The sequence below is a fragment of the Pocillopora damicornis genome, chromosome 9 (assembly GCF_964200805.1).
Source record: "Pocillopora damicornis chromosome 9, jaPocDami1.2, whole genome shotgun sequence".
NCBI classification, from domain to species: domain Eukaryota; kingdom Metazoa; phylum Cnidaria; class Anthozoa; order Scleractinia; family Pocilloporidae; genus Pocillopora; species Pocillopora damicornis.
The window spans coordinates 8082096-8103855 of NC_142678.1; the positions used below are offsets into that span (position 1 = coordinate 8082096).

Here is a 21760-nt window from a genome sequence, read left to right on the forward strand (position 1 = left end):
GTCCCCACAAATATACCGAATACTAGTAAATAATTTAATTAGCAAATATATGATATTTCAACAATAGTTTTCTGAGCTTACAGTTTTATGTAAAGATTGAATTTTCTGATATTTCGTCAGGTACGACATTGGAAACAGAAGAAAAGAAAAAAAAAATCAAGGGTCTTTAAAGAAGAAAAAAAAGAAAGAAAGAGAAAAAGAGAGAAGACAAAATGACATGAATTATGAGCGATAAAAGTTACAGTTTAGAAAGAAGAGAACATAAAACTATAAGATTGTTTATGATAGAATATAAACAGGAAATACAAGAAAAGTAAAAAAATACTCCATCCTTTAACCTTAAGCGCTTTTGAAATTACAATTTACATTTTTTAATAATTATTTGACAATATTTGCTGGGCATGGGAAGAATAATGGGTTGTGGTATACAGCTATTTCAATTTACATTGTCGGATCAAAGCTTCAAGGGTACGGGACAAGACCGAAAGGTGGTATGGGTAGATTAGAATTAATTTTAGGCTTTCGGGGTTGTAGGCTTGAGGCTTTGATCCGACAACGTAAATTGAAATAGCTGTATGTAACGTTCTTCAGGGCTTAGTCTTAAGAAGGACATATAGAATAAGGTAGCAATAATGAACACCAAGCGGAATGTGTGTTGATCCAACTCTACTAAGGTCAAAAAGTGAGCACACCCTTAAAGCGGGTTGGATTACAGCTATCTCGAGTTACATAATTGTTAACTAAACAATACAGGATTTCGTCACGGTATGATTATTCAGATGCTGATTAGAACGAAAAATCATCTGATATTTCCTTTTTCGGAAACAAAAACAATTTGCATGCTGCCCATTTCCAAAGTAAGTGCCTAAGTATATGGTTCCTCAGGGCGGAGTGATTACGAGTAGGATGTATTGCGGGTATGACGTAATTCTCAACCAATAAGTGCGAGGGTATAATCACCTGATCAACCATACTGAAAATTCGAAAATAGACCCATTTTTATTTTTCTTAGACCGAAAAAATTATCTTTGAACGTTCGGAATGTCGTTTTCTTTTATGACTAATTTTTGCTGCCAAATATATAGAGGTTTTAAAGTCAGTGGGCGCGGCCGCGATTTGTCCATCCATGTTTCCACCAGAAAAATACAAATAAATAGTTACTGGGTAAAATATGTTTGGAAACATTTTTTTTCCAGCGCAATGCCATTTAGACGCTAGTTCAGAGTAAGTTTACCCTTCCTTCTTTCCCAACAGTTTTGCTACGATTGAATTTACTTTGTAGCAAAAAAATTGTAAAGTGTTCACCACGAGATCGCGAAGTGGGCCCGTTCGTGCTTTTTGATTGCATCTATCAGAAACCCCGAGGCATATATTTTTTCTCTTGTTAAACAAATGATGCATAAGTGTCTTGTTTTCAATTGAAATATCACCCGATGGAAGGATAATTGATGCGAACAGGTGATGACAGGTACCTCTCCACCTCACTATTAAACAATCTAACCTAAATTTCACCATGTAGTGAAAAACAAAAACCAAAAGATCAACTCTTTGACTTCACACATCGATCATTGTTTTTTACCGGAAGATTACCCTATGTAACACCTTTTGAGTGCTTAAAAGAGTCCCAATGAAGCCAGGTTGTTAGAGACCATACAGGATTTTTCATCGACGATTGCTTCCGAGAATACTGTGTTGTCTTGATTTGACATGACGATTTGACTTAAAAAAACAGACGCAAATTTTAGAGGTTTTACACCTCAAGCCTACAATAAGGAATCAGCGACCACTGAGACGGGGTAAATCGAAACTTGCTTACAAAGGTGTACTGGTATCGCCTCTGAGTGACCGCTCGGCTTAAAGAGTCGGTTTTTTGGTTTCAGCACTTGATGATGGCTATTGGAAACCTTGCTTTGCTACGGTTGAATTACCTTCAGGCTACTCTTTAGTAAGGTAATCGTAGACACTCAAGATCAAGGCTTATGAAAGATTCAAGCCAATTGATTAACGGAAGGTTTGTGCAAGTTGTACTGGAATTCAACTAACGCTGAGTTATCATTCTAAGATTGCCCACATTTGAATCATCATCGAAGCTGTTTACTTTGTTCTAGAGGACTTATAAAGCATCCCACCCTTATCACTGAGATTCAAAAACAAACTAGTTCAAGAAAACAGCTTAAACTGTTTGTCTGGTTTCAAGGACCAAACTACTTCGCGAGCATCTACTGCGTGAATCATGCCATTATCTGGCATTATTCTCATAATTGGAATATTACTGGGTATCACTACACTCGTTGGTATCCTTGGAAACATTTCCGTGTGTCTCGTGGTGTTTTGGAATCGCTCCATGCGGAACCAATTACATCTCTTGTTAGTCAATTTAGCGATAGCTGATGTTGGAATGTCGGCGTCTTGCATGCCCTTCGCCGTGGCAACTGTTCTCTTCCATGAACAGGTCAGTGTGTGTTGCATCTCGCATACTTGGTTGAAGAAGTCTTTGAGCCTAGTCACATGTACCGGATGGCCATGGTTGTTTTTCTCTCGTCCTAATCTGTAATGTTAAATAAATAGTTTTCCTATTTTATCTGCTTGAAATGAAATAATATCATGGCTTGGATGACAGTGAATTAATTTCTCCATTTCCAATTTTATTCACGGGTATTGTTGGTGATTCGGTTGAAAATTCAGCGAATACTTTGCGAAGGTTTTTATATTCCTATGTAAAACGACAGAAAACAAGATGACAAAACATACAAAGAAACCAACACCTCATTAAAGCTAACAAACAAACAAACAAATTTTTCCCTGTAGACTGATATGGAAATTCTATCAATTTTTTAGTGAGAACTGCTCGTAAGTGATTTATCAAATCTAAACTCGTTCAAGTCTGAAGTTTAATTCCCGAAGAAAATAAAAATTTATTTCTTGGAGCAACGGTTAAAGACTGGTGACAAACGCAATCGCATATTGGTTGGTTTGGCGACCAAAGTTGAAGTTCCTTAGCGCTTTAAGTCTTAAACTCTAACTTGTCTCCACAACTTTAATATATCATTGATTAAACAGGTAATTAAAATAGACTGGTGTATTGGGGGAAGGACTTTACCTTGATCTAACGCCAAACTCTCCTCTCTTATTTACAAGGAATTGCATGGAAGAAAAAAATCAGATGATTGGAATTTAGGGGTTGGTTTACAGACGTAAACTTGGGGCCTACGGTACTTAACTTTCTATCTTCTTTCTATCTCTCCATAGACCATCGCTAAATCATTTTGTTACTTCAACGGTTTCATCAATACGCTTTTCGCGATGGCCAGTGTGCTTACAATATGTTCGCTGTGTGTTTTCCAGTACGTGTCTGTTGTTTTGCCAATGAACAAATCTCTCACCAACTTCCGCTGCCTCGTCATGGTGTTATGCGCATGGGTTATTTCCATATTCCTCGCCACGGGACCCGCGATACAATGGGGGCGCTACGAATTCACTTCAAACATTTTCAACTGCGAATATTATCACTCTACAAACAGAGCAGATATTTCTTACAACATAACCATGATGCTTTGCGGTTATTTATTTCCTTGCGTTTTCATGATTTTTTCTTACGTCAGTATTTTACGAGCGTTGCATGAACACCAATCGCGCATGGCAGTGACGTCATCCATCTCGCCAGCACCGGTCGCAGGTGCTCCCGTTTCTTTGGAAACGAAACTGCGTATGACAATGTCATTTGTGGTTCTGACATTTCTGGTTTGTCGTACTCCGTTTTTCGTATTCTTGGTCATCACAACCAAAGATTTAGACCATCCACCCGATTTTTTGGGGCAGTTGTCGTTTTGGGCTATTTACTTGCATAGCGCATGCGATCCTTTTATTTACGCATTCAAACACCCTGAATATCAAGATACATTGAAAGATATAGCAAGAAAGTTCAAAATAGCAATTACAAGTACCTTTTGCTATTGCATGTCCAAAGATGCTAATGAAGAAGAAACGAAAGAAAAAAGATAACATGGAAGTCAGGCCATGGAAATCATTAGAGCACTCTACTTCCGGCTACAGTTCCTGATATATTTTTCTTTGCGCACGATTGTCTTAACATCAGGTGGCAGAATGTTTGGAAATTTCAACCCCTACTTGTACGTTTGATACTTTCAAGAGAGGAGCGGGGATCTTAAGGGCGGTACAAGCGAGTCTAGCAACAAGAAACACCTTCGTTTATCATAAAAAAAATTTATTAAAGCCAACTTTAAGATGTGTCCGTTGCCGTCGCAAAACGACACGACATGAAATATATTATTTATGTCCACTTTGCATAACACCTTACATATTATAATGTATATAATAATCATATAATCATTTTGTAAACGATCACAAAATGATAAACAGTTGAAAGATTCCAGATCTGTTTTCTTAATAAAATTGAACAAGTTTATTGGTCCTTGTTTCTTTTCGGTATGCAGCAGAGGCTCCGTAGCCATCGAGAAAAGCGACCGGTTTTGCGAATCTGTTAAAGCCAAGTAAAAGAGAACATGTTAGGGTACATCTGAAGGAAACAAACCTGGGAGGAGCTATCCTATGAGCTAGAATGTTATTTTAATTATAAGAGAAAATTGCACCGAGTGGTTAATCGCATGAAATATTTACAGATCTGGAACAACCATACTTGGGTCTAAAATATAAATGGTAGTATCCAGGCCATCCAACAAGGTCCTAGGATATATCAAACCACCTTGACCATCGGTGAAATTCGGCGATTTCGAGATCAGAACAGTTTTTCAAGATGAAAAAAAAAAACCTATCTAAGGGGTTTAATTTTAAAAGACCAGAAACATACAGAATTAGTGATATTAACCTAAAGGCAGCGCATAAACATGTGCAACCGCGTACCTTCTTTTCCGGTTTTGTTTGAGCTTTGCTGTGAGGAAATAACAAATCTTCAACATATTTACTTCCAGTTTCCACGCAAACATCATCAGTAGATGGCGGACTGAACTGGTTCGAGGCAGACTCACTGATTGTTGAACTTTTTTCGACAGAGTGACTGTGTTCCACCGGAATGTTGACTTTTATGACGGTTACTTGTGATGCAACTGATGTTTCATCATTTTGTGAGCTTTCTTGGGAGCTTTTCCCTAACAGTTCTTTAGAATTTTCTGCCGAGTTTCTTTCCAAACTGTCGTTCAACGTGGTTTGCTCTGAGCTCTCATTAGAGCCTGGTGCGAACTGTTAAAGAAAGAAGAAAAATAGTCATTCAGGTGTCACCTTTTACAACAAAATCCAGCTAATATTCAGTTTTAACCATTTAAAACAATTACCAATAACTTAACAGTTAGTCAGTACAGGCGGAAAATTCTCTTTGTGATCGTTTTGTTAAGTTTCGACCAATCTTCTTTCAATGAGTTATCTTAAAAATGTGAACATCATCTTTGTTTTATTAGCAGGAGTCTACTGTCGCGCAAGCAATTTTCGTGGAGGGGAAATAATATGACTTACCCTTTCTTGACAGAAACGGCCACCATTTGTGTCTGCAGCTCGCTCTTTTCTGCTCTCCTCAACACAGGATCCTCTACCACAATGAGGAAGAACTTTATCAATTTCCTCTTCCAGCTTCCAGAAGGGAAATATAACCATTTTACCAAGTTCATACTGGTAATCAGTCGTTAGATTATCAACGTCAATGTCCGCATCAATGACGTCGTCACGGAGACGCGCAATTTCCAAAAGAGATCTGTCTTTCTCCTCTCGCAGAGCTGCCACCAACTCAGCATCAACTTTAATCTTTGAAATGTCGCTTCTCTTTCTTTCGATAGTCTCCAACAATTTTCTTTTCTCTTCGTCGAGCTGCTTGGAAAATCTTTCACATGTTTCATCGACGGACCGGCATTCATTGTAGAGTTTAGCAGTGCTTTCCTTCACTGTTTTCAATTCTTTCTGTATTTCTGAAATACGTTGCATAAGTAAACTGTTTCGCTTCTTTTGCTCTTCCATCTCCTCGGCCAGGAACTCATTATCTTGACGTGCATTGTTGTATTTGGTGACAATGACGCTTTTTCCCTGTTTTGAACAAAAATGCAAAGTTCTACAAGCTTGAATTGTCAAGACAAAACTAATACTTCAGCATTAAAATGTCTGAAAAACGAATGGAATACTTTACCCTGGCCTTGTATTCATATGAGCTGATATCATATGTTACGTAGACTACTTTCGCTCCTAGAACTCACAGTTAATACAATGAGATATTCTTTCAACCGTTGAGTCGATTATGCTGTGGGTTGATCCATCGATCTTGTACACTTCGGAATAGAGGATGCGGTGAGCGTGTTTGTTAGCAACTGAAACGGGTGCACTCGAAATTCAGCCGTAGTTCTAGAACATTTCCTTTCTCAACCTTGAAAACTTGCGCCCTGAGTTTTGGTTTAGAAGGATTCGGATCACGATGTCAAACTGACGAAATGATTCTGAGAATCACGAAGGACAAGGGCACAATTTGTATGGGTTAGTGGAAGCTCGTAAGGTGCTTTCAAACGAAAATAACTTTGACTTACGGCGTTTGGAAGCAGCTGTTGTGGATGAGGTGTATAAGGCATATGCCCGTGGACTGGATCCATGTAAGACGCATATGGGAATCTATAATTCATCGCTTGTGTCGGATTACCCCAAGCGTAGTACTGGATTTGAGGCTGAGGTACCAGCAGATTTCTGTTTGGGTTTTGTTGGAAATTGTGTTGAAGAATGAAACCCGATGGCAGCTTTCCACCGCCATACGACAGATATGAATCTGTGGAGCTTTCTTGAGGGAACTTTGAAGGCTCGCTGGTATTTAATGAGCTGCACCACATGTCTGAGTGAAATACAGGGGATAGAAATATAAATAATAATCATGTCTCTCCAAATCAACTTTTTATCGCTAAATCAACAAACTTTCGGTTTAAAATCCAGGAGATTAGGTAAGCTTTCATCGCCTTCGGGATTTGCTTGTTTCTGAAGCGACGTATTTAACTACCAATCACGATAAGATTTCTGCAGAAAAGTTTTTCAGAGCATGAAATGTTGCTTACTGATATAATGCGATTCTCTAAACAATAGTTCACCAACATTTTTTTGCACTAAATTGAAGTAATTTTTGTGTTTCACTTTGGTGCAGGAGGCTTCATAGTTCGGAGGATATCACTAAAGAATGCCCTTTTTTCACCAATTAAACAAGTTGTAAACTTTCTAATTTGTTTTTGGAATTTTTCATTATGGAAAGGAAATTGTTCTAATGGAGTGTAAATTGCTCTCGCTTTTTCCAACTATCTCAGAACGATGATCGGGACTGGACTTACTCACCCGCAAACAACAACAGGAAACACAACGAAAAGTTTCTACTTACTTGATCAGTTTAGACTTCGCTCTGTGCGCTTAATCTGAAATTTTCTTTCACCGTAACCAAAGTCGTTGTTTCTTTTCACAAACTTTCAAATTCACAACAGTAACACTGTATCCTTCTTAGCCCTGGACCGAATTTGGAAATAAGAAGTGTTTTTAAAGCTTAATTCGCTTCACTCACTGATCACCTTCCGGAACGGAATCCAAATATGATCATCTGTTTATTCGCTGATCTTTTTCCATCGTCATAGCAGCGCACGTTTATTACGTCATAGCGCAAGCGCCTAAAGCGGTTAGATTGAAGCGCGCGCTGATTGAACTTGGGTATCTTCAATGATACTAATGTTTATATGCTCCAGTAGTCTAGGAAAAATCTCACACGAAAAGGGTTCTGCGATTAGGGGAAGAAAAAGAACAGTAGGCACAACTTGTATAACAAATTAAAGAAGCATCGTCACTAATTTCTTCTCACTGTCAAAGTTATTAAAACTCAGTCTTGAAATGGATGAATTATCTTCAGGTCATCTTTTCCTTCAGCCCACAATTTTTCACGGATTTTTCAGATTGTTAACTCTTGTTTTCAGCGCAAGCCTCAAGGTAAGTGGTCTGAAAACCACAATTTACTCGGCTACCCTCCGCCTAGCGAATGATAAGCAAATTTCACTGCTGCGCTTTCATTTGCACCATCCGCTCAACATTTACTGTTCGCTGATCGACCGGTGAAGCCGATTAGATGTGATGAAACTTGAAATGTTCCGTGTGTGAAGGCGTCTTTTCCAAGCTTAGATATGTACCTTTAAATGATTCCAGAAATCATGATCTTTTAAATGATGGTAAACCTGCTGTTTGGAAGTTTATCCGTCGTATCGCTTGACCTAACCCTTTTAAACCCTAGAAATGCTTGCAGAGTTCCTAACTGACGAAGTCAGTTCAAAATTTTGTTCAAGACTCTTTTAATCTACAAATTTCAACATCATTTCTATCAACTTTTTACAGCTCAGCGACTGAAGGGATCGATTTTTTACAGCTTTTTTGCATTGATTCATGGTACTAAAAGCAGGAACGTACTTTAACATCTGCTTTCCCATCTAATACTATGGAAGACCAATACCAAATGAAAGTTCACTATCGCGCAGAAACATGATTTTTAAGGCTAAGCAAAAGTTATTCGGTACTAAATCAAATACAACTACTTTGAGTACTTTTCCTTTGACTGTCTTTAAACACTATTCTATTCGGCGCTTTTTCCATGATATTCGGTTTATACACCATTATATTTGGTGCTTTTTTTATTATATTTGGTTTATGCACTATTCTATTCGGTGCTTTTTTCATTATATTCGGTGCTTTCTCTATTATATTCAGTTCAAACGCTATTCTATTCGGTGCTTTTTCCATCATATTTTTTTAAACACCATTATATTCGGTGCTTTATCCATTATATTCGGTTCAAACGCTTTTCTATTCGGTGCTTTTTCCATTATATTTGTTTTAAACACCATTATATTCGGTGCTTTTTTTCATTATATTTGGTTTAAATACCATTATATTCGCTGCTTTTCCCATTATATTGGGTTCTAACAACATTATATTCGGTGCTTTTTTTCATTATATTTGGTTTAAATACCATTATATTCGCTGCTTTTCCCATTATATTGGGTTCTAACAACATTATATTCGGTGCTTTCTCCATTATATTCGGTCCAAGCACTATTCTATTGGGTCCTTTTTCCATTATATTCGATTTATACATCATTATATTCGGTGCTTTTTTTCATTATATTGGGTTCAAACACCATTATAGCGGAACCCGCAGAGCGTAGCCCCATAATTATACAAAATAGTAGTAACCCATCAAGCCGAAAAAATTTGGATGTACGACCGTACGACCGTACAAGGTGCTACTTCTAACATACGTGGTCAACTGTACCGCGGGCACGCCAACGCCACGGCTTTGTTCAGTAGTCCAGTGGTCAGTGCATTGGGCTCCGAGTCGGACGACTCGGGCTCTAGTCCTGGCCGGGGCAGGGCGTTGTGCCCTTGAGACGTTCGGGAAAAAAATGCGAGCTCCGCTTTTAGGCTTGGCTAAATCTATATTATTATTGGGTGCGTTCTTCATACTACTCGGTGCTTTTGTCATTATGATCGTCACCAATCTCCCGGAGGGGCCGTAGAATATAGAGGAAGTCTGGAAAGGCGTGAAAAACAGCTAATGCCATTCCTCGTTTTGGCCGTCTTGAAATGGAGGTTAGTTTGAGTGAGGTTTGTTAGCTCAATTTGGACGTAAACGGATCATTCCTTTAGCAATTTTGGCTTTGACAGACGAGCAAATCGATCGACTGGGTGTTTGCGGCTGCTTTGCAGAAACTTCGAAGAAAGCAGTGCTGGGACCTCCACCGGCGGTGGAAATGTAACAACATCGTGCGAAAGACCTTCAGCTGATGCAATCCGCGGGCTATTTAATCCTAGACGCTCCAGGAAACAATCCAGGAATAGCAAAAAGCGACACGCACGTACCTGGACTGTTCAATTTGTTTGTCTGTTAGACAAGTATCAGTGCAAAATCCCCACAGCCACCGAGAAGCAAACTTTGCAAAAGGCCGGCTTGTGAGTGAAGAAGATTAAACTCCAGTGAGATGATGACGAAACTTCTGTACATCACGAACTGATTTCAGATTAGAAAAATGAAGCAAGTGACGTGAAGGACTTTCCACAGTTACGTGATGTAGGCGTAACCCTGTCTTCCAAAACTGCCGAGACTTAACTCCCCTCAAGTGTTCTTGGTCCACCAGGGAATTGAGATGCAATCTAGGAGGCCAGTCAAAGATCTGTCTCAGGCCAATTCAAAGAAATCTGTCTCCCAAATCTCTTATTCCTCAAACTTCTTGTGAAGTGAAGGAGAGATGCATAAGCTGCAAGAAGGAATTCCCAATGAGTGAGCTTTCGTACTCATTCTTTTTACATGTGCATTGCTAGTCTTAATAGTGATTCAGACTCAGAGGGGTAGACCACTAAAGAAAGCCACACTCTATAAAGTAAAGTCGATGCTTTATCACTTGATAATCCTTTGCAACTGCAGAATACTCAAGCTGTAGGCGAGCAGGATTTCACCCCTGTAGAGTCCAGTCAAACCAGAGGAGAGGATCCTATTGACACTGTAGATCAGTAGCACAGTTCACGTGCACAAACACAGAGAAGCAAACATAAACAAAAATATCTCTCGTACTTTTCCAGCTACAATGCCGAGACTTGGCACAAATAAAAAAGACATAATACTCTACAACTTTGCGTAATATCATGGATTTTTATTGAATTCTCATTTTTTTACAGATTTAATTTTTCCAAAAATATGCATAATTTAGGGCGTCACGCGTAACATTCCCATACACAAAATTATCATTATCTTAAAATTTCTTGTGTTTCTCGCAGAAGATATCAACGGAAAAAATCACCTAAAATATCACAATAAATCAGAGATTTCAGATGTATATGTACCAATTTGAAAGACAGACTAACCTTAGAGAAAAATAGCACTTTTTGTTCAAGTGTACAAGCATCACGCTCCATGTTTCAGTCCATGAAATCAGGAGAAAGGTATTCCCCTCGGCGGCATAGAATGCCGTGATAGTAAAAAGCTTGTTACAATGGAATTCTCATCTCCTAAAGAGCCAGTCCTGAAAGTTTTGGCGACTTTGCGTATTTCAATCTTGAGAATGAAGCAAATGTTTGATTCTTAAACACTATGAAACATACCGCGTCTTTCCGTAAATAAAGGATGCAATGCCAAATGTAAGCCATCCGCAGTACCGCCGGCGTTGGACCAAACATGTTAATTTCCTGCGGTGTCATTCTCATCTCATAACGAAGCTAACTGCTCATTTTCACGAGAAAATATAACAAATTGAGGGAGCAAGAAGCGTTTTTCTAAATCTCAAACGTTTTGAAACATTTCGTGTTTCGTGAAAACAGCGGCGCGTCACTTTGAAAACTCTCGACCACTTCGACCGCCATTTCACTCGGCTACGTGCAATAGAAGGAAAAAAAACAGTTTTGTAACCACCCTAGAAGCTTCTAGAAGCTTTTTGTTGTGTAACAAGCCTGGTACACTTGAAAGAGATCATGCAAATAAAAATGGGTGGGTCGCAATGCATTATGGGTAATAGAGAAATTGCTGGAAATTAACCGAAATGTCCCAAAATAAAGCAATAAGTGAAAGAACTGTAATATATTCTCTAAATAAAGAGTTTCAAGAGGTTTTTGATTCCTTTATAAATATTTTGTATTTTTCTTGCATGTTACGCTATTGTTCATATGTACTGTGCTACTGATCTGTAACAACCTTTTGTGGGCAAACAATATTCAAAATCCTCTGGAGATTCTGCGTTGCATGTTAAAATACATTGTCACTGGTGAGGCCTTGGTGCTTGAATCAAAAAGCGAAACCTTGGAGGGGGAACAAATCACATCAATGTGGATAGAATGAACTTACTTGAAACCACATTTGAAGAAGGAGCACTCGAAAACCTTCGCTTAACTTTAGAAGTTTCATTCTATGGTGAGGTAAGTTTGCTTAAAATTTTGGTTACATTTACAACTTTCTCCTCTTTTCTCCTAAAGTCAAAAGCCTGACCCTGTAAGCATCAAAATTAAGTGTGGCAAAATTTCTCCATTTAAAATAACCATGTAATCAGTGAAAGGTAATAAGAATTGATGACATGAGCATCCATGATGAATTCTCTTTAGATTTTTATAATGTTGTTACATTACTTCTATGAGAAAGGTGTGAGGGCAAGAAAGGATAATTTGCATTGGGAATTAAGTGGTTCAGGCTTCTGCTTTCACCTCTCTTTGACAAAATCTGAGTCTACTAATTACTTTATGGGTTTAATTAATTGTTTATTTATTCATCTCCATATTTATTCAATTCCAGGTTGCTTGTGATTATGGAGGGCCATGAAGGGAATTCTTTTGTCTGATACTTGCAGAGATAAAAGAGAAGTATTTTGACGATAGCTTTCAATAGCTTTCAAACTTCTTGCAGATGATTACTTTATAGTTGGTGTGATTCTGGGTAAGTAAAAATCTCAAGCAGTTTTTATTAAGTCAACTTTTCTGAAATTGCTATTCATGATAATAAATTGATTTGTGCACTTTTCTTGGTCATCTGTTATGACACTACTTGGAAGTAGAGAACATGATAAGACTTGTAATCCACCAAACATTTTTACTCGCTTGTGTTTGGTCTATACATGTCACAGTTAGAGTTGACATGAATTGCTTGTTAGTCCAAGTTTTGGAAGAATGGACATACACAATAAGTAAATCTACAACTTTTTTGCAGGCTTAAGCATTGTTCAGAATGGGAAGATCCCCCAATTTTTTTTCTGAACAGATCAAATGGATGAGATATTTCAGGATGACTCATCATCATCAGCAGTTGCTAACCTGCAAAAGGGGTTGGCCAAGCTAGAAATTTTGTAGATAAAAGTGATATCTTTTCAAACTCTGAACTGTGGTGTCTTTGACGTATTGACTGTACAACTCCGTTTTGTAACAACAACGTAATCTTTATTGCGTTTTATATCGTCTTACCACATGCTCTCTCCGCTACTATATCCCCTAATAATAATGAACATACGGGACACTACATCTCCCCCTAAGTTATTAAAAAAAACAACCAAGTAATAAAGTACTCGAAAAGAAAGTTCAGAGTCTCTTATTTTCTTCTGAATAATTTTAAACTAGGCGCGTACATAATCTTGCATCCAGGAGGGCGCTCGCTTGGCACGCACAGGGCGCGAAGCAACTGAAGGTAAGGGGCTAGATACGGCTTCAGATGTATCTGTTGCTGATTGACTAGAACTGAGATTTGGCTGATCCTGTCGGGGTTGCGCTGGTTGCTCGGCTAGGCATGGCTGTGGATCTATTTCTGCTTTTTTAACAGTCCCAGGATCCATAAACTTTTTCGTATGAGCAATGTTGCGCATCTTATTGTTCCCGTTTGTGTCTTGTAAGATGACGGCATTTCCATCTTTACGAGTGACAATGTAAGGTTCTGGCTCATAGTTTGGTGAGAGCTTGTTTTCACGTGTCTGCTTTAACAGTACCTTGTCACCCTCCTCAATATTGCTGTGTTTGGCTCCTCGTGTTCTGTCTGCATACTCTTTCTGGCTGAGTTTTGCACGAGTGTCTCTCTCTCTCAACAACTGTTGCCAATATGCTTCAGTTGCACGGTCTTTGGAGAATTCGACTCGTGGAAGTTTGTCACGCAGTTTCCTCCCCATCAGTAGTTCTGCAGGTGATAATCCAGTAACAGTGTGTGGGGTAACTCTATATTGGAAGAGGAAGTTATGAAGAGCCTTTTTCCAATCCTTTCCTTCGACGCGTGCAATTCGCACTATCTTCAAAATTGTTTCATTTGCGCGTTCTACCTCTCCGTTGCTCTGTGGCCAATAGGGTATGCCCTTCTTGTGGTCTATTCCCAGGTATTCTAGGAAGCCCTCAAATTCCTTTGACGCAAATGGTGGTCCGTTGTCACTGCGCAGAGTTTCTGGTAGTCCATGTGTTCTGAAAATAGCTTCCATGCTTTTTATCACATGTCGGGCATCTGTCTTCTTTAGGAGAATAGCCTCCAGCCAACGAGAATAATAGTCGACAGCAACTAAAAGGTGTTCACCGTTTGAGATTTCAAGAAGGTCCACTGAGATCTCCTGCCAGGGTCCATCAGGTAGACTGCTTGACCTCACAGGCTCTGGTTTTGATCTTGGTCCCACAAGTTGACAGGGGTGGCATGAACGTATGGCATCCTCCACCTGTTTGTCCATTTGTGGCCACCACACTTTTTCCCGCAACCTGGCTTTAGTACGGACCATGCCCTGATGACCTTCGTGTGCCAACATGATGGTTTGTTTCCACAGGCTCTGAGGCATTACAATGCGAGTCCCTCTCATCACTACTTGTCCTACTACCCACAGTTCTTCCTTAACTGCTTTGTAGGTGGTGCCTGACAATTGGGTCCAGTCACCAGTGATCACAGCTTTGTGCACTATCCGTAAAGTTGGATCATTTGTTGTGGCAGTCTCAACTTGCTTCGGCAACAAAGCGGCTGGTATTGCTGCACTTGCCACGCTGTATGCAAAATCTTCCGTCTTTCTGGTGTCGTCATCTTGAGTTGAGCCAATAGGCAGGCGGCTGAGGACGTCTGCCGGATTATCTTTGCCTGGTATGTGCGTCAGCGTGTATTGAAATTGCTGCAAGTATAGGAGCCACCTTTCTATCCGGGCGGATGGAGGCTTCGACTTTGTACCGAGTACTGTGACTAGCGGCTTATGGTCAGTGCGGACTTCGAATTTAATTCCATACAGGTACAGGTAAAACTTCTCGCAAGCCCATCTGACAGCTAGAGCTTCTCTTTCGAACTGGGAGTACCTTGTTTCAACGTTGCTAAGCTTTCGGCTAGCGTAATATATTGGCCTGTAGGTCCCGTCTCGTTGTTTTTGCTCCAGAACTGCTCCAACTCCAACAGGAGAAGCATCAGTTGTGAGCCGTGTTGTGGCACCTTGCCTGTGGTAGGCCATCACTGGTGCTCTGGTTAGCAGGCCCTTGATTTCTTGAAAGGCTTTTTTTTCTTTTGGACCCCAGTGCCACTTAACATCTTTGCCGGTTAGGTCCCACAATGGACTTGATATGGTTGCAAAGTTTGGGATGAACTTCGCACAAAACTGAACTGAACCGAGAAAGCTTCTTACTTCAGACTGGTTTTGGGGCGTTGGTGCTTTAACGATAGCTTCCACTCGTTCACTGGAGACTTTTAATCCCTCGCCAGAGAGTACATCACCCATGTAAACCATGCTGCTAACACCAATTTCACATTTGTCATAATTCAAGGTGAGGTTTGATTCTTCCAGTTTACGCATGACCCTGTCTAAATTCTCATCATGTTCTTTGTCGTCTGCCCCTACGACTCGCAGGTCATCATGGAGATTGTAGGCACCCGGGCAGCATTTAATTACTTGCCACACGATCTGCTGGAATTTTTCTGTGGCCATGTTCACGCCAAAAAGCAGGCGTTTGTACCTGTATAAACCATCAGGCGCAGCAAATGTTGTGATATCCCGAGAGTCTGGATGTAGCTCAATTTGGTGGAAGGCCATATTTAGATCTAGCTTTGAGAAAACTTTGGCATAGGAGACTTCTTGGAGTGTCTCTTCAACTGTTGGTACTGGGTGCTTCTCCCGTACGATGGCCTGATTTGCTTGCCTCATATCAAGACATATCCTGATGTCACCATTAGGCTTCTCCACCACAACCAAGGGGTTCACCCAGCTGGTTGGTCCCTCCACCTTTTCAATGACATCAAGTTTGAGTAGTTCCTCTAGCTTTTCGGTGACCTTAGCTCTTCTACTAAAAGGGATTCTGCGTAGTGGCTGAGCGACTGGTTGAACACTCTCATCAATGTGGAGTTTTAGCTGATATCCTTTGAGCTTGCCGAGGCCTTGAAATACTTTTGGAAATTTGGACTTCAGAAGGGCTTTTCGGTCAAGACTGTTTGTGAGGCTTTCCATGCTATCAGATTTGACATCACAGCTATTAATGGACACGCCTACCCTTAACACGCCCAGCAATTCGGAGGCCTCGCGACCAAGTAGCGTCGCTGCCTTACCGCACATTACATAAAATTCAGTATACAGGGATTTGTGGGTCTGTGGTACTTGTACGTTAAAAAAGTATTTCCCTTTAAGCTGGAGAGGCTGTACAGAAGCATAAGCATAAACTCTCTTATTGCAGTCCAACAATCTAGCCTTGCCCCCCGATACAAAATTAAACATTTCCTCTGACATTAAATTACAGCTAGCACCAGAGTCTATAACAATGTTTACAAGCTTATCTTCAATCATGAGTTCCATGGTGTTCTCTCCATCCGTGCTCCCGGTGCTGAACACGTAGAAGTCATCACTGTTTACGCGCTCGTCTGCACTCGCGTCTTCGCACACGTTGTGTACATCACGTTGCTCCTTTGAATTTCCTCCTCTTCGTCCACGGCTAGGTTTTGTTCGTGGGTTTCCGCGACCACGACTTAAACTTTGGCTGGGGTCTCGTCCTTTATTCTGCTTGGAGTGGCAGCACACTTCAAAATGACCGATGTGCCCGCACTTTCCGCATTTGTGGTCACGTGAGCGACGGCATTCTTTCGCGAAATGACCCACTTTATCGCACCGCCAACATTTTCCCCCTTGTTTTGGATCACGGGACAAGCTGTTTACGTGGCTTTCGGGAATGAGTATAAGCGCTTCTTTGTCATGATACTGGCTAACGATTTCCATGAGTTTGCTGAGAGGCAGTGTTTCCTCACGGTACAATTTTGACTTGAGATTTTTGTCCTTCAGAAAAGAAATGGCGCGATCTCTCACCTGGTTGTCCCTTTCGCCCTCGTAGTCACAATGTTCTGCTAGTTTCTGCAGGCGAGTAATAAAATTGTTGACGGTTTCACCAGGTAATGGAGTAGCCGCTAAAAATATTTGTCTGGCCATTGGGGCGTTCTTTTTGAGCTTGAAGTGTTCTGAAAGGCAGTCCATAGCTTTTTTGTAATCTTTCGCTTCGCCTCGTGTTGTAGCAGGAATGGAATTATTGAAAACATCTCGGACTTTGGGGCCGGCTAGGTGAAGTAGTAGTGCTCTTTTTTGTGTGGGGTCGCTGATTCCAGAGGCAGTAACATAAAGCTCGAATTCTTCTTTCCAAGTTAACCATCTTTGGGCGAGTGTAGCTGGTTCGCCGACGGCGTCGAACGCAGGTAATCCAGGTAATCCGCTTAAGCATACGGCCATCTGTGCGAGTTTTGTCCACTGTTTGAACTCGTTTCCACTTCAGCAGCCGCACGGCAAGTTGAATATCGTTTATCCTCGTCGCCAAATGTGGTGTCTTTGACGTATTGACTGTACAACTCCGTTTTGTAACAACAACGTAATCTTTATTGCGTTTTATATCGTCTTACCACATGCTCTCTCCGCTACTATATCCCCTAATAATAATGAACATACGGGACACTACATGAACCATACCTCATCTTCTCTTCTTAAATAGAGCTGTATCTGTGGGAATGAGCTAGAGATATCTCCTGATTCATTCAAATACTTTATTGTTTGACAACATCATTTAAGAACCAGAAGTTTTTAGGGCAATCAGGCAGGAAATGTTTTGATATAATTGTGATATCACAGCAATGGTAATAAGACACTAACTGACGCCACATTAAAAAAATCCAAACATCAAGTGCTCCAGTTTTATGAAAATAGTATAACTTCCTCTTATTCAGGGAAAATCTGTACAAATTGCTCTTCTCTTTGTTGAGGAGAAAATTATTTTGACAAGTCTACTGACAGTTTCCTGTCTTTCACCATATTTTCAGACCCAAAACAGCAGCCACTCTTACCATTGGGAAATTGACAAAACCTTTTGAAGCAGTATTCTCTGAAGATGGATCAAATCAAAGATGTTATGAAGGAGTCATTTATGGTGCATTAAGCAGGTACCTGTGAGAAATAACAAGTAAGTGTGCAAACAAATCAATGCATAAGTGGCCATTTCCCAACTACTGTTAATCTCTTTTTGTGAGGAGGTGTGATGTGCAACCTTTCACATGCATATCAAAGTCTGTACTCCAAACCTAATTGTCTTGATAAGGAAAGTAGAGGCAGTTTAGTGAGGGTGGTGATCATCATGTAACTTCATCACAAAATATTACTGGTAATAGTTTCCCTTGTATACCCAAGCACACACATATTATGTTCAATACATCCTGTTAACAGAATAAGTTGCTCCAAATTGAAGAAATATTTCTTTAAACAATCAATAAGACTTCCTGGTAAACTTGGTCCATACTGTTGGTCTTTTAGTCTGACTTCATGCACCCAGATCCAGCACACAACTGTACAGCACATCTAGAGGGACTACTTGTTCACAATAGGAGGGAGGGTTAATTTGTTTTCTTCATATCTGATTATTTTATTATTCAGTGAAACTCATATCTTCTCTTTGTTTGCCTGTTGAAACAGGTGGGAGACGGAAAGGAGTAACTTTGGCTGATTATTTTGTGGTTAACTACAGGGTGAGATGAAGAACCTCTCTTGAGATTTGAGCTGCATCCCATACTAGTATTTAATGATAATTATTATAATTCATTCTTACCACGAGCAAACACTTGCATAAATGCCATCACTTTTCCCACACCATCACTTAATATCTCTCTTCAATCTGACAAGCTATTTGATTTCTGTGACTGTGCCTTCTTGAATGGCTACTTTGGTAACCATTAATATATACTGCCAGTAATTATGGCTAGTTCTCTTTTTAAAAAAAGGAGTTTACAGTTTGTTTTGAGTTAAGTGGTTGCAGAGGGCTTTTAGGTGTTTCCTTTGATAGACCTCTTTTTTGAACGGGTCCTTTATTATGGTACTTGTTGAAATTTCCACTAGATTCAGTTACTGTTGTGTAGATAAATATGAATGTTATCAAGTTAAAAATGGAAGAGTTTATATAACATTTGACAAGAAAGATTCAGCACAGCCTTGTTGTCATTCATAACTAGAACTTTAATTCTGATCACTTAATTGTCACACTCATATCAGTTTGCTTTATTTTTGTAAATCAATAGGTTTTTGATAATGAAGTTTCATTGTTTGTCAGAAGATAGATTAAAGTGAAGGTTGTTACAGTTTCAATGGCTGCCTTTTTACTTTTTCATCCTCTACCCCCAAAGTTTAAAATCCTTCTCCTTCTCTCACTGTATTTCTTGAAGTGATTCGTGTACATCCCTCTAAGTAGCCACTGAATTTTTAACAATATGAAGGGCTTTTGGACACAAATCGATTCCAAAGTTAGATTGACGATTGACGATGCAAGTGCTTAAAGGCTAATCTGGCATGCACTGGTTTGTGCAACTGTGGCGGCAACTTCTAAAAGCCATAAATATTTACAACGGTGTCACTAACGACTAGAGCAGGTCGAGTAAGAATTGTGCTCTGCATCAATCGTTTGTTGAATTTTGGTTAGATAGGAGAACATTTTAGGATTTCCCCTAAAGTGCCATTCAGGGGAAGTGTGGCTGAACATTTTATTACAGGCGGGAAGTGTGGCTGAACATTTTATTACAGGCGTCCCAAATCTGTTAACCAAAGCTTATTTATAATGGCTGGTTAATTTTATTAAAGTAACAGAAGAGAATGTCAAATCAAGCAAAGACATAAGCTTTATGTTTATGTTTCTAAGATGAACAAGTTTACCAATCGTGATTCAGAAAATAATGTAAACAGGTATATTTAATGTTTAACGACAGGGCACCCAAACATTATGATAAATATCAAAGAGGATAGTACCGTGATGGCATAGGATAAATACGAATGGATAGAAAATGACTCGGTGGTTATGTTTGACGGTTCTTGTCGCAAATTTCCCAAAGCAATGTCGTGTAAGAGGGTTTTTTATTCTCAGCCTCGCTTCCATGTTAGCGAATAACATTAATAATAATAATAATAATAATAATAAAATCTTTATTACCGTGTCAATGTATTTAGCTCATAGAGCTAATTGGGGACACCTACTATTACAAAATTAATAAAAAACTATGTACAGTATCATAATAAGTAACAATATAGCCGATAAACTATGCATTAAAATTTAAAAATATTTAGAAATATTAACAATGTTCAGATAACATAAAAATACTTATACAATGCAGATAATTAAAAAAATCACGTGCTGCAAAGATTGCAGCAGTTGCCACTGTCTTCCACTAGGCTGGCCAGGTCAACTCTAAGGATTTTAGTTTTAAAGATGCTAAGGCTTGGTAGTTCACGCATACCATTTTCTAATTTGGACCAGATATATGGTCCTTGATACCTAAGTGTGTGTTTACCATAGCGTATAGTATTAAATCGTGGTATTTCAAAGTCACTATTCCTAAGGTTATAACGAGTACCCTTTCGAGTAAATATCTCATATATGTAGCTAAGTACTAGATCGTTCTTTACTTTATACATTAGTATTGCTATGTCCTGTAAGCGACTATTATGAAGCGTAGGTAACTTAGCACGCTTAAGAAGTTCCTCATATGTCTCTGTTGTTGTTTTGAAGACCGCACGCAGGGCTCGCTCTTGGATGCGTTCGATTTTTCGCCCATCTGAAGATTTACAAAAGTTCCAGACTAAATGACAGTATGTTAAATGTGGCATTATAGCTGTTTTATACAGTATGAGCTTAGCTTGGCATGGTATTAGGTTGCGCAAGCGCATGAGGATTCCTACTTTCTGGCTGGCTTTAGTGCATATTTCGCTAATGTGTTGTGTAAAGTTAAGGTTCTTGTCTTTATTTACTCCTAATAGCTTGATTTGTTCAGTTTTCTTGATCTCGTCATTGGCGATGGTGAGAACGCTGCCCTTCTTATCTGCATCTATGTTTCTTGGGTTAATCGTAAGAGACTGAAACTTATCTGGATTTGCCAAGAGGAAGTTGTCCCTATACCATAACAGTGCTTGTTGACCCTATACAATACAATACAATATTTATTTGCCATATACGACATTTACACATGGAAAAAAAAAATGAAGAAAATTGATGACAGAAAATAAATGGCGAGAAAACCTGAAAGAAACCACGAGGCTTATAACAAGTCAGGTTTTCTCACTTAAAATAACTAATCTTATATTAGAATTACAATATGGACTTATGGTAATTAACTTTGACCGCGCACACGTACACACACACACACACACGCACACACATATTAAGTAAGTTAGTTAAGAATTACTGCCTTACAGAAGCTAATACTTAGAGAGAAGAAATTCCTTAAGCTTTCTTTTAAAAGAGGCGGAGGAGGGAGAACTAGTTATGTCAGAATTTAACGAATTATAAAAGTTTGGACCTTGAAAGTAAATTGAAAACTTCCTGGTGTTCGTTCTGCACAGTGGCAAACGGAAGGACTGAGCATTCCTAGTATTATAATTGTGGATTTGACTATTCAGTAAAAAAAAGTTATTGAATTTGGAAGGGAGTGTAGAGTTCTCGAATGAAAACATAAAAGTACCTAATTGAAACGAATGGATATCATGAAATTTTAAGAGTTTAAGTTCCTTTAAAATAGGGCCAGTATGGGCAATGTATGTAGAATTGCTTACTATTCTTAACGCACGTTTCTGTAAGGTTACAATTCTTTGAAGGTTTGACTTATAGGTACCAGCCCAAGCTAAATTGCAATAATACAAATATGGAAGGATCATAGAATTGTATAAAGTACGAAGGGAGTGAGTAGAGAGAAAAAACCTAGATTTATGAATAATACCTATAGATTTGGATAATTTATTTGCTGTTAAGGATATATGCGATTTCCAGGTGACCCTGAGTCACT

The 21760-nt window shown here is 39.3% G+C and overlaps 2 protein-coding genes across 2 annotated transcripts; one reads left to right on the forward strand and one right to left on the reverse strand.

The window, feature by feature from the left end:
• Positions 1 to 1493: 1493 nt before the first annotated feature.
• On the forward strand, positions 1494 to 4424 carry LOC113669596 (rhodopsin, GQ-coupled). Its single transcript, XM_027185662.2, has 2 exons — positions 1494 to 2452; positions 3250 to 4424. Exons 1-2 carry the CDS (start codon positions 2234 to 2236, stop codon positions 4000 to 4002), a joined length of 972 nt encoding a protein of 323 aa, XP_027041463.2. The 5' UTR covers positions 1494 to 2233; the 3' UTR covers positions 4003 to 4424.
• Positions 4220 to 6833, reverse strand: LOC149039936 (uncharacterized). Its single transcript, XM_089183213.1, has 4 exons — positions 6540 to 6833; positions 5488 to 6048; positions 4882 to 5217; positions 4220 to 4498 (listed from the first exon to the last, which is right to left on the reverse strand). The coding sequence occupies exons 1-4, from the start codon at positions 6831 to 6833 to the stop codon at positions 4424 to 4426; spliced, it is 1266 nt and encodes a 421-aa protein (XP_089039339.1). The 3' UTR covers positions 4220 to 4423.
• Positions 6834 to 21760: the final 14927 nt, after the last annotated feature.

Excerpts from the sequence above, each read along its gene's own strand:
- LOC113669596 (XM_027185662.2), top strand. The coding sequence starts at position 2,234 with ATGCCATTATCTGGCATTATTCTCATAATTGGAATATTACTGGGTATC. Across the intron at positions 2,453-3,249 it reads CTGTTCTCTTCCATGAACAG|ACCATCGCTAAATCATTTTG; the intron begins GTCAGTGTGTGT and ends ATCTCTCCATAG.
- LOC149039936 (XM_089183213.1), bottom strand. The coding sequence starts at position 6,833 with ATGTGGTGCAGCTCATTAAATACCAGCGAGCCTTCAAAGTTCCCTCAA. Across the intron at positions 6,049-6,539 it reads AACAGCTGCTTCCAAACGCC|GGAAAAAGCGTCATTGTCAC; the intron begins GTAAGTCAAAGT and ends TGTTCAAAACAG. Across the intron at positions 4,499-4,881 it reads AAACAAAACCGGAAAAGAAG|ATTCGCAAAACCGGTCGCTT; the intron begins GTACGCGGTTGC and ends TGGCTTTAACAG.